Genomic DNA, 13,619 nt, shown 5'->3' with positions numbered 1-13,619 from the left:
TATTACTGATCGCCAAACAGCTCATGATTCTACCAACACTCCATTCTCTGTATTGGATTAACTCTGTGATTTAACTGCTGCTATGGCAAAACTGAAAGCTGCAGATACCTTGCTGGCCAAGAACTTTGTTATCTAACCTCACAGAGAATCAAAGCTAGAGACACATAGTGGGACTGGAAAATTGCTTTGTCTAAAACTTTCTGTGCAGGCCTGGAGTTTATCTGAGAAAAAGCCACCAGCTCACTGCCTTCTTTCCTCAATGATTCCTAGTGTAATGCTTTCTGTATTTAGAAGGGGAGGAGTGACACAGGAAAATGCGAAGCTGTCATTTTATATACTTTTTTTTGTAAATTATTATTTTTTGGCTGTACTGTGGAAAAATCGCTTACCTGCTTTCCAGAGCTCTTATGAAGATATTTTTTTTGTATTTTTTATTATCATTTATTATAATTTATTACTTTGTGTCCCAGCTGTGGCTCCCCTCCCTCATCTCCTCCTAATATTACCTTCCCTCCCTTAGTCCACTGATAGAGGCGGTCCTCTTCCCCTTCTCTCTGACCCTAGCCTATCAGGTCTTATCAGGACTGGCTGCATTGTCTTCCTCTGTAGCCTGGCAAGGCTGCAAACCCCAGGACCCCAGGGGGAGGTGATCAGAGAGTCAGCCACTGAATTCATGCCAGAGACAGTCCCTGTTCCCATTACTAGGGACCTCACTAGGATACTGAATCTACCGGCTACATCTGAGCTGGGGTTTCAGGTCCTCTCCACACATTGTCCTTAGTTGGGGTATCATTCTCTTCAGAGCCCCCAAGGCTCAGTTTTGATTGAGGTATCGAAGAGGAGGCTGAGACTCATAGCCAAACTTTGGGTAGAATGTATGAAATTTCATAAAAGAAGGGGGAGATAGAAAGACCCGGAGGGTCTGGTAGTTCCAAAAGGAGACAAACAGAGCCGAAAAATGAAGATATTTTGATGATAGTTGCTTAATCTGGTGCATTTGTCAGGGACAGTTGTGGAAATAATTTCACATTCTTGATGGAAAGTTGTTTGCTGTTCTTTGATTCTGGTGTTAAAGGTCTAAGTCTGGGATGACCACATAGCCGCTAAGCTCCAGGCTAAATGATGGACTCCCCTTCTCAGCTGGGTTCCTTCCTCTCCACCTGATCTGGGAAATCCCAGTTCCTTTAAGGAGTGTCACATAAAAGGCAAGGAGATTACAACCTTTCAAAATCAGGGGCCCATTCATCGTGCACCTAGGATTCCTGGAAATACCCCTCCCCAATGCTAATGATTGATTAACTTTCAATCAATGACCTTTTCAATATCTTTAACTGTACCTAGAATTCTTCTCCCCCTACCTCTCCCTGAGGATAAGTAAGTACTGCATTCCCCTCCTTACATTAGGAGTGTGCTGCTGCATGTAAATGAAGTAGTCCTAGTGAAGCAAAGGCATTCACCCCCAAACCCCTCTGGCTGTCCAAGGTTTACAAGCCCCTGTTTTACATGAAATAAAGGGAGGCAACCCCAATCTATTTCACCAAAGATTGGCTGAAGGGATGACAGAAGGAATCCCCTGTCACCCTGAAAGATTTGCCCCTGAACCCTAGGCTTGGCTGCCTGGGTTGCGCTGAAGCCCACCTGACCATAACAAGCTGCTGACCACCAGGGAGCAGCTTTGGACCTGCCAGTCCCAGGCAATTGCCCACAGGGTGACTTAAAGGAAGGGCTGTAACACTGGTTTGCGTTCACTGGTGTGTCAGCACTCAGATTCCAGGGGGAGCATTTACAGCCTTCTATTTTCACGACTTTTAAGTTACATCAGGCTGGTTTACTTTAGACCTAAACCATACTCTTAATTTCATTCAGATAATTTTAGATATAAAAATCAATTCACAGATGAATATATACATATGTAGAAATAGACTTTAATATTATACTAAGACTCTAGTTTACTTCAGAGGAAGTATTTTTAAGTTTCATATTCTTTGTTTTTTTATTTTTTATGTGAAACTTATGTATATAAATATAAGAATGAACCATATATGTTCAAAAACACACACCAAAATCATCCTTAAGACTTAACCTGTGAGTAAATATTTGCCTTTCAGCTTAAAAAAAGTTGTGGAATATTTAAATTGAAATATTTTCTTCAGAATATAGCAGTATGATTATTTTAAATACAAGTTCTCTCTAAGTATGTAATGATGTAAAATGTTGTCAGAGATGATTCAGTTTATTAACATTGGTTTATATCTTTTGAATATTTTTCAGGTTAAGTAGTTGTTCACGTATTAAATGCACAGAACCAAAGTGGTACATAAGTCATGTATGTCTATATAATAACTTCTTATTAAGGAAATGTGTGAATTTATTTAATGTTTACTTATAAGTTTTATGGGAAGAGAAACATATACTAAAATAATACTTTGTATCTGCCTTTATAGCAATGATATTTGACACTTACATTGCTAAGTGTTTTGTCAAATGAGTCTGTGTTTATTTGTAACTTGGTACTTTTCTTTTGCATATTTTGTTATCTCTTCTTTGTTTTGTATATTCAGTGTTGATTATTTTGTATCACAGGGGATTTCTTTTCTGGCCCTGTCTATTTAGCATTCTGCATGCAACATTATTTTAATTTATTTATTTCATTAATTTGCAATTAAAACACAGACATTGATGTTTGAATGCTCTGCTTATTTTATTTTATTTTTGCAAATTTCTTTGCATCAGAGCTATTACTTTTTATGAGTTTGTTCTTTTATATATTATTATATGTATGTTAAAGTAAATGTTTTCTAACCCTAACAGAAATATATGTATATGGAGAATCTAGTCACAATTTTCACATGTTGTAAATGAAAGACTACACATTCTCTCCCCCCTTCCAGTTGTCATTAAACAAGTTAATTTTTCATTCAGGATTCATAATGTGTTTTGAAATTTCACTACTCAGACATTGTCATTCATGCCAAATAAGAAAGTGAGATACTAATATTATTTTGAATTATTTTCTTGGCATTGTTTACATTTTAACTACGAAAAATCCCCTCAAAAAGTACTTTTATATGAAACTATTTTAAATGGTTTCATCTTATATTTGCAATCATCTTTGTCTTGTAAATCAAAGCAATGCAGTTCTGACTCAGGAATCATTTCATGCAACTAGAATATATTTTAATATGTTTGAGACAGCCTCAAGTCTCTGTGGTTTGATGACTCTACTAATATTTAGGTGATTTTCTTGTGTCAGACAAAAATATATTTACAAATGATCCTTCACTTCAAATCCATTGCAGAGAATACTTTCACTTATGACTTTTTGAGCTTTTACTCAAGTCTATGAATGGAAGTTTTCATTTTATTTTTGCATATCACTAATGTGCTATTATATCTAAATGTTATATGTTTGACATTTATAATTCTCCCAATTAAAAATCATAAATACCAATGAGCAGTAATCTTCTGAAAAAATAAGAAATTTGCCTAAAGTTTAAAACTAATGCGTTCTACAGATCTCATTGGTTGTAATGCAATACTGAATCCATGAATGAATCTTCTAATAACATATACTAAGTTAATTGATAATCTTAATCATCTTTGATTAGCAAGACAGATTTGTTTTACAAATAAAAATGTAACTGAAGATTTATTAACATTGTAGCATGAGGGTTTGTCATGATCTTAGACTCTCCAATGTCCAAAAGAGTGTACTAATGTGTGTATATAGATTGCACAAACTATATGTGTCTATTATTTCTTCTTTGAGCACTACCTTGGTTTTGTTGCTTGAATTTTTGCATTCTTGTTAAATTTAAACATATTTCTACTTGTTTGCTTGTTTTTATAATATCATGCAATTTAGCTATTGATACAATCTGAATAGCATTCACTGGCTTGAATTTCTTAAAATATATGTCAACTTCCCTGTAGCATCTGGAAAACATAAGAAAAATAAAACTATGCGATCCATTTCACATTTCATCATGGACTCTTCCTTTCTCTTGAAACATCATTTTCATTATTCTGCTAACTATGGTAATTTACATTCAATGGAAACATTTAGCTCAAGAATAATGAAAGGACAATCAGCGTATAAATATCTGTACTATGATTCAATACTGACTTCTGTTTCTTAATCTTCAATCCCTTGCATTGTACTTCTTGGGGAATATTCTCTTTTTATAATCAAAACTTTTATTATTTTGCTCAAAGTGAGAACCTAAAATTGTTTTAACCTATACAAGACTCATGCATTTTTTTAAAAGAAAAAAAAGAACAAAATAAATAGAAGAAAATGAAAAAATGGTCATTTAGTGAATCTTACGAATAGACAAGGGAGATTTATATGTTATCTACTGGGAAAATATTTTGTTTAACTTTCCAGTGAATTTGTTTTTAAAATAGGATAAAAATTGCCTTGGAGTTAGAAATTATATTGAACTCTTGAAACTTTTGTTTCTATCTATAAATTTCTGGGACTTCAAACATCCCTAGGAATAGTCAGTCTTTTTATTCAGTGTGTTATGAATACTGACCTTTGCATTTTTGACATTAGCATCCTACGTTTTGGAGAGAATACTTGGTAACAAACTTTGTCCTTCATACATACATACAAACGACCTACATCCTAGCCCAGGTGATACCTTTTGAATTATCTAATTCTTAGCAAGTAGGGAAGCATTCCAACATCAGATCACAATCTCTGCCAAGGTCAAGAGTATGCAAAGTAAAAAACACAAACTAAGTTTGATATAAATAATCAGATGCAAAAATTTGGATAGACAACATGCCACAGGTCATATAGAAATATAAAAATGGTTTAAAATAAAGACCTAATATTGGTTAATTTCTATATATCTGTTTTATCTTGCCAAATAATCTGTTTCTCAGCTTGAATAAAATCACTATTTGCTCAAAGGAGCTGGGTGTCTATGAAACAAGCCAATAATGAAAAGGGTGACTTGATGAAGCATGCCTCAAAACCACCAAACACAAAAGAAAGACAAGTACAAATCAGTTTTCTGTTTACTGTCAGTCACTGCCAGCTTCGGTCATGAAAGATGTTGTCTTCAGCACAGGTCACACATGCTTCTCCAGTCTGCAGCCTCATAGTCAGACACAATAGTCTCACCTTTCTGCTGTACTGAGCTATTGTGACTGATGAAGGAAAATTTGTTTTTACTCATATACTCATAAATGTACATATGAGTAAAAACAAATATATATATATATATGATGAGTATATATACGAGTAAAACATATACTCATATATATACAAGAGTAAAAACAATTTTTTTTATGATTTTTTTCTTTTTTTTAACTTTTATTAATTACACTTTATTCATTTTGTATGCAGAAAGGGGCAGGAGGGTGGGACCAGGAGGGGAGGAGGGAGGGGCGTATGGGGGGATACAAAATGGATACAAAAAACAAATTTTTATATAAACAATTTTTATATACAACAAATTATATTAAACTTTAAAGAAGGTGTATACCTTCTTTAAAGTAATCTTTCTACTTGGATTTTTTAAACTTTTTCTCCATGACTTTCTTGGACACATAGAGAACAAAAAGTGTTTAGATTTGTAGTAGAAACTTCAAGGCCCTCCCTGTGACAGTTTACTCCTTTTGTTGTCCCCCTGCTGTTTTTGTATCAGAGCTTCCTATTGTAAAGTATCTGTCACCCTGCAAAGAAGAACCAATTACTTGTTTTCTTATGACAACTAGGCACAGATTTTTAGTCATGGATATGAATGACCATCTGAAATAATTAGTGTCTTCTAGAATCTTACTGGTTATGAATTTTTATGTGCCTACAATTTTGTAAAAGCAAGTCAGTAAGTAACCCATATAACACAAAAGGTTTCTAAAGGCAATTTGTACTGTATCTGTCTTTCCTTCATTTTGCCGCTTCTTCCATGCAGCTCTCTAACCTGGAACTACCTTGGACCAGAATAATACTAGAAAATACTCTGTGGGCACTAAGAATGAGTGGGTATTTTTTCAAACAAGTAAGAATGCCTTTTGTGCACCCCCACATTTTCATGGTGAAACAAGAAGCATGTAAGAAAGTTTCCTTAGGGCAGAGAACATATTTGTTTCTGAAATGAAAGTACAGTTTTCCTTAAACAAGTCACTTTAAGCTCCAATTTTAATTCACATGTCTTTTAATTAGCATGTCCTAAACTCAAGAGTTCTCAGGCAGGAAGCAAACTCAATGACTATGAATTCTCAACCTTAGTCTTTCTCCATCATCATTAGAAAAGGAGTGACTGTGAAATGGTAATTTAGAATCTTCCTTAATTTTATTAACAATGTTTGTGAAAACCCTGGACATTGGTCTTCTGTTAGCATCTGTTACCTAGCAGATTAAAAAGAGGCTTAAATCTCACGCTTTTAACGGAGAAATGATGTAGCTAAGACTGAAAATAAGAATTAGGCTTTCTGTTGCATGGCTCTAACATTAGAACCCAAGGGGCAAAAACAGAAAGCTTGCTGTGAGTTCAATGCCAGTTTCACTATATAATATGAGATCAAAACTGGATCTTAAAATTGAAGATGAAATAAATGAATAAAGTGAGAATGAACAACCTGAGGCTTAATACTAAAATACTACTTCTGTCAACATTTGAACCTGTATCTTAACAACACAGGACTTATTTCCCAGAGCTGCTGTAGTTTATATGATAGAATATAAAACTAGTAGTACTGTCTTAAATATGCATTAATTAACTAAATATGAAGGAATGGAAATTTGATCCTTAATCATAATGCAAAATCAACTTTATGCTAATTAGACACAGAAGTAACAGAAAATAATGGGGAAAATCCAGAATCTTGTTATTCTCGGGAAAGCATGAAAGTTTGCTAAAATCAGCTATCTGTTCATATCTTATTTCAACTCTAGCATAGAAGATATATGTGCTGCTTAATAATCATAGCAAACTAAACAAAAATCTTGGGGCCATTTCCTGTAGATTCAAAGCAAATTTCAGCTCCATATATTCATCTTTTTTATCCTGCATCACTCGATCCCATTCTTCCTAAACTTCTGTCACATTTTATACATAACCTGCTGTTACCTTCCATCACCTGTGTCCAAAGCCATAATTCTTGCCTTGTGTGAAACGCTGCCCCTGCATTTCTTCACCCTACAGATTTTACTCAGCTTTCAGTGCTAACTTGAAATTGTCATGTTTTCTTTCTAGCTGTGAAACTGTCAGCTGTCACTCTGAATGTTGTCAGGTCATTTACCTCAGTATTAGAAACTTCTCTGCTCTTCAGTCTCACCATCTAATTTGTCCTCTTAGGGAAAGCAAGCAGGGAGTCTGCACTATGATTAAATAGATTGAGAATGGCATTTGAGAGGATACGCATTTGCTCATTTTTCATGAGAGTCTGTGCAGAGTAACATGATTCTAGGATCTCAAATTGTGTAATTTCTATTCTTTGCTTATTACAGTTTGGGGGATAAATACAATAAATTGCTGTTTTTGTTTATTTTTATACCTTAGTCCTTGGTCATTTAATATTTGTCTAGAAATAAATAGATTATAAATAAATTTGATTGACTAGGTATGCTGACAAAGCACTCATTTGGTTTAGTTTTGTTGTTTTTTTTTTTTTTCTGTTGTGGAAAACAAGCACCAATTTTCATAATGCATTCATGCAGTAGAAAAGAAAAGCGCTGTTATCTCTTTTAATGAATTCTAATCCACCAAGTTTTCTCAAAGGTCTTTTGGGATAAATACAATGTCTTTTCAGCTATTATTTTTTCTAACATCTGGTATTAATTTTACGGGGTGTGGGGGTGTGTGTGCATGCACACGTAAGTGAGTAAGTGGATATACTAATGCAGCCTTAAGGTCCTGGGCTTCACTTTGTAGCTTTGAAAGACTGATCGACTGTTCAAATCCTTAACAGTCTGTATTGGCATGATACTCAGAGAAGGATCGTGATTTAGTTCTAGTAGATGCACACTATCTTTGGTTTCTTCTGTAGATTATGGCATATCCTCAAATATGTCATTTGGTAGGCTAGGCTTAGATATCTGATTAGTGAAATAAGTTTATGTCATGTATATGTATAAGCAGAGCAACTTAAATTCAGATCATCTGAAGCATTAGAGAAAATGTGATATGATTTTTTTTAATTTTTTTTTAATTTTATTTTTCTTTTTAGTTACATTTTGTTAACTCTGTGTCCCAGCTGTATCCAGCTCCCTCATTCCCTCCCCAACCCCACCCTCCCTCCCTGGTCTCCTCCCTGCCCCTTTCCAAGTCCACTGATAGGGGAGGACCTCCTCCCCTTTCATTTGACCCTGTTTTATCAGGTATCTTCAGGGCTGGCTGCAAAGTCCTCCTCTGTGGCCTAACAGGACTGCTCCTCCCCTGGGGGGAGGGGGGTGTCAAGGAGCCTGCCCTTGAGATCCTGTTAGAAATAGTCCTTGTTCCCCTCACTTTGGAAAACTACTTGGTTACTGAGCTACCACGGGCCACATCCTAGCAGAAGTTCTAGGTTATATCCATAGATGGTCCTTGGTTGAGTGTCAGTCTCAGAAAAGACCCTGTGCCTGGATATATTTGGTCCTTGTAGAGCTCCTATCCTTTCCATATCATACTAACTCCCCTTCTTTCAAATGATTCCCTGCACTCTGCCGAGGGTTTGGTTATGAGTCTTAGTGTCTGCTTTGAAACACTGCTGGGTAGACTCTTTCAGAGGCCTTTTGTGGTCGACTCCTGTCATACGTTCAATGCACAAGCTATATGCTATATGCCCTTCATGTAGGCAATTATGAAGCATTTCTACAAAGCATATTTAGTTACATTTTGGCAATATTTCAGAATTATAGAGTACTTCTTTAAGATAGATGTTCAACTTAAATTAATTAGAAGCAAATGGATTCAGATTTTATGAAGTATTCAGGATGATAAAAACTTCTGGCTCATTATTTTACTTCTTGGGTGATTTTGCAGGCTAAATTGTTCAATGTTTTTCATTTATAATGCTCTTACTGCTTAATTTTATTATTTTATAATATTGAGAGTCAGCAGACAACTTCTGAGTAATCAAGCATGACAATCACACAGAGATCACTCAGGCAACCAGAAATGTTTAGCATGTCATACAGCATGAGAAACCTAAAACGATTTGTAAAAAAAAAAAAAAAGAAAAAAAGGTATATGTAGTTTGAAATCAGCTGAAACACCATATTGTAGAATTTTTAAAAAATACTGGAGCATGAAGTTAAAAACCTGAAGCCTCCAAACCCTAATCCACAATGCTGTCCATTTTGAAACTAAAAAATGCAGAATTAAGACAAAGAAGGGCAAGAATAATATTTGTTGTTAAAGATCACTTATATAAAACGATATTGAAAGATAAACAAACTACACCTTTCTTTTCTTGATATCTGTTCTACTGGAATTGTCCTCGATGCTCCCATCGGAAGTAAAAGCTACCTGCCCCACAGCTCTTCTTGACCCTGACTAACTCTAAGGGTCACGGCAGCCTCAACCTCCGGTCTCCCACGCTGACATTTTTTTTAAATATTACTAAATTTTTATATTTTTACATATGTCCACTAAGGCTTTCTTGACACTGATTCTGATTGTAGCACTAGGAGGCTTCCATATATATATATACACACACACACAAAAATATATATAAATATTTATATACAAATATATATAAATATATATAGAGAGACTTATATATATAACACAAATATATTTATACATGTGTGTGTGTTTTCTATCTCTAATTCATCAGTAAAACTTCAGATATTTTAGAACATTTTGTCTATTTAGTGTATACACACAATACACAGATGTATACACACATCTTTCTCTTTCAGTGTATGTATACATACTATGTGGCACACAAAATTATCAAATGAATAAATAAATTGAAGCCAAAGTGAAGTCTTCATGATTTGCCATAGGATGAAGAATAGTATTTATGAAGTGTTGTAAAATGTATCTTAAAATCATTTAATCTCTGCTTTTGAAGTTTCTTATTATAGTTCTATCAACAAAATAACTACAGCAAAAGGAGAGTAAATTTTACAATTAGTCATTCAAACCAGTATCCCGAGTTTCCTGTGAAGTTTGCTTATACTACAGAATACACACTGAGGAAGATGGTTGTTATGACAACGCGCATTAGAGTATTTAATTGTTCAGTGTTCTAAACTGTAGCATTGCAATGCAGTACCTGTGAATGATTACTGATACCAAATGAAATAATCAAAGTCCTCAGACTGTGGTCAGTATACTATAACTTATTCTACATTTTGAAATAGATTTTAAATATTCCTTACTATTTATTCAAATTAAGGCCATTGCCGCTTAATCATTATGTCATAAATAATCTAATTATAAGTTCATAGAACCTGAGATGAATTATTTTCATATGATTTCACATAGAGTACTGCATGATACGATAACAAGAATCCCATCATTTGTAAGGCTATCTTCAACAAGATCCACATTTTTGTTTTGTTTTGTTTTTAGGTTTTGTCATCTAAAATGTAATAATAAATGTTTCTACTGATTGTGGTTCCAGGTTGTACTCAGTCGGGGGCCGAGATGGAAGTTCTTGCTTAAGTTCGATGGAATATTATGATCCTCACACAAATAAGTGGAGCATGTGTGCCCCGATGTGTAAGAGGAGAGGGGGTGTTGGAGTGGCCACCTGTGATGGTTTCCTCTATGCAGTGGGCGGCCATGATGCTCCTGCTTCGAATCACTGCTCCCGGCTCCTGGACTATGTGGAAAGGTAAGTCGCAAGGGCACTAAGAAAACACCTTACGCTTCTGGAAGAGCAAATGTAACTATTGGAACAATGTTCATAATTTCTCTTTTCCTCCCTCTCGCCCTCGCCCCCAACTCACCTTCCCTCCCATCTTCTCTCCCATCTTTCTTCTTTCCTTTCCATCTCCTTCCTTAGCACATGAATATTTTTCCATTTTATTTTTAGTTTTTCATCTTGCCTGTACTTTTCCATTAACCTGAAGCCACAACATTTCCACATGATACTCAAGTACCCTGCACATTTATTAAAAAAATATATGTATATATATATATATATATATTACAGTTTATTCACTTTGTATTCCAGCTATAGCCTCTTACCTCATCCCCTCCCAATCCTGCCCTCTCTCCTTCATGTTCTCTCATTCCTCTCCCCAAGTCCACTGATAGGTGAGATTCTCCTCCCCTTCCCTCTGACCCTATCCTATCAGGTCTCATCAGAACTGACTGCATTGTCTTCCCTCTGTGGTCTAGTAAGGCTACACCCCCATCATGGGAGGTGATCAAAGAGCCTGCCACTGAATTCATGTCAAAGACTTTCCCTGTTCCCTTCACTAGGGAACCCACTTGGAGCCTGAATTCCCATGCTGTACATCTGTGTAAGGGTTCTAGGTTATCTCCATGCATCGTCCTTGGTTGGAGTATCAGTCTCAGAAAAGACCCCTGTGTCCAGATTTCTTGGATCTGTTGCTCTCCTTGTGGAGCTCCTGCCACATCCAGGTCTTTCTATCTCACCCTTCTTTCATAAGATTCCATGCACTCTGCCCAAAGTTTGGCTATGAGTCTCAACATCTGCTTTAATACCTTGATGGGTACATTCAGAGGCCCTCTGTGGTAGGCTCCTGTCCTGTTCCCTGTTTTCTTCCTCTTCCAATGTCCATCCAGTTTCCCTAGCACATTTCTATTGAAGTGTTTCTAAAATTATGACTGGAACAAAGCTTTGCCATTTATTAGGAAATAAAGTTTGCTGAATGCAAACTTGTTCAACAACTCTGGAAAGCAATCTGGCATTTCCTCAGACAACTAGGAATAGCACTTCCTCAAGATCCAGATATACCAGCATATACCCAAAAGAGGCTCAAGTACACAATAAGGACATTTGCTCAGCAATGTTTGTAGCAGCCTTATTTGTGATAGCCTGAAGCTGGAATCAGCCCAAATGCCCCTCAGTGGAGGAATGGATACAGAAATTGTGGTACATCTACACAATGGAATATTACTCAGCAATAAAAATCAAGGAAATCATGAAATTTGCAGGTAAATGGTGGGATCTGGAAAAGATCATCCTGAGTGAGCTATGCAAGAAGGAGAAAGACACACATGGTATATACTCACTCATATAGAAATATAAGATAAACCTATTAAAACCTGTACACCTAAAGAAACTAATCAAGAGGGAGGACTCTTGCTAAAATGGTCTATTCTTATCCAGAAAGGCAAGGAGGATGGACATCAGAAGAAGGAGAAAAGAGGGAACAAGTCAGGAGCCTGACACAAAGGACCTCTGAAAGGCTCTGCCTTGCAGACTATCAATGAAGATGCTGAGACTTAAGGGCAACCTTTGGGCAGAGTGCAGGGAATCTTAGGAAAGAAGTGGGAAACAGTAAGATCTGGAGAGGACAGGAACTCCATAAGGATAGCAACAGAACCAAAAAATCTGAGCACAGGGGTCTTTCCTGAGACTGATATTCCAACCAAGGAAAATGCATGGAGATAACCTAAGACCCCTGCACAGATGTAGCCCATGGCAGTTCAGTGTCAAAGTAGGTTCCATTGTAATAGGAACAGGGACTGTCTCTGACATGAACTGATTGGCCTGCTCTTTAATTACCTCCCCCTGAGTGGGAAGGAACATTACCAGAAGAAGACAATGCAGCTACTCTTGATGAGACCTAATTGACTAGGATCAGAAGGAAGGAAAAGAAGACCTCCCTATCAGTGGACTTGGGGAGGGGCATGCATGCAGAGGGTAGAGGAAGCGGGGGATTGGGATGAGAGGTGGGAGGGAACCACAGAGAGGATACAAAGTGAATAAAGTGTAATTAATAAAGAATAAAAAAAAAGAAATTGTTTTATCTATTTGGTCTATGTATTAGTTGTTATACTATTTCAAACACTCAAAGCTGGGTCATAAGGTATTTTGTTTTGTAACACCATTTTAAAACAACTCAGAATATGTAATTTCTATAACCATAGTTCATGTAGGAAATGCAACTGGTCTTTTTAAGTCTGGAAAAATCTGGACCAGATAAGCCAGGGTTATGAGTGAGTACCATGACTTCAAGCTTATTCTAATAAGACTGGCACATATTGTTTGCTTGTTGGGAGATTAGGTCACTAAGAACTATTGGATGGTATGGAATGAATACTGGGTAAGTCCTTAGTAAGGCCTGTGAGTTTTCTAATTACACATTCATGAAACTTCTTCTACACAGAAGTGAACATGGGGGATATCAAGGTAATTAGTTTATTAGTTAGGATTAGTAATTCTGTTTTAACCTTCAAATCTAAGTTGTACAATACCATCTTATTCCTTACTTATGATACATGTCTGCAGCATTGTCACTCTGGTACTGTGGATGACATTTAGCTTTATGTAAAAAGGAGAGAGGCATAGCAGGAGATTGTTTGCTCATTTTAAAGATATGGAAGAGCAGGAACAGGATGGGATCCTACCAAAGAGGTCCTCTGAAAGACTCCACCCAACAGGGTATTGAAGCAGATGCTGAGACTCACAGCCCAATTTTGGGCAGAGTGAAGGGAGTCTTATGGAATACGGTGGTGGTTGGGCGATAGAAGGAC

At 36.3% G+C, this 13,619-nt stretch overlaps 1 protein-coding gene across 2 annotated transcripts in view; it reads left to right on the top strand.

Moving 5' to 3' along the window:
• The window catches only part of Klhl1 (kelch like family member 1), a 416,934-nt gene that overhangs the window by 381,382 nt on the left and 21,933 nt on the right, over nucleotides 1-13,619 (top strand). For both annotated transcript variants that reach the window (XM_060391518.1, XM_060391519.1), the window contains one exon: nucleotides 10,570-10,782. In XM_060391518.1, coding sequence (XP_060247501.1) covers nucleotides 10,570-10,782 — 213 coding nt within the window. The remainder of the gene's footprint in view (nucleotides 1-10,569; nucleotides 10,783-13,619) is intronic.

This window comes from Meriones unguiculatus, chromosome 9, assembly GCF_030254825.1.
Source record: "Meriones unguiculatus strain TT.TT164.6M chromosome 9, Bangor_MerUng_6.1, whole genome shotgun sequence".
NCBI lineage: Eukaryota > Metazoa > Chordata > Mammalia > Rodentia > Muridae > Meriones > Meriones unguiculatus.
This window is presented reverse-complemented; position numbering and strand designations above follow the sequence as displayed.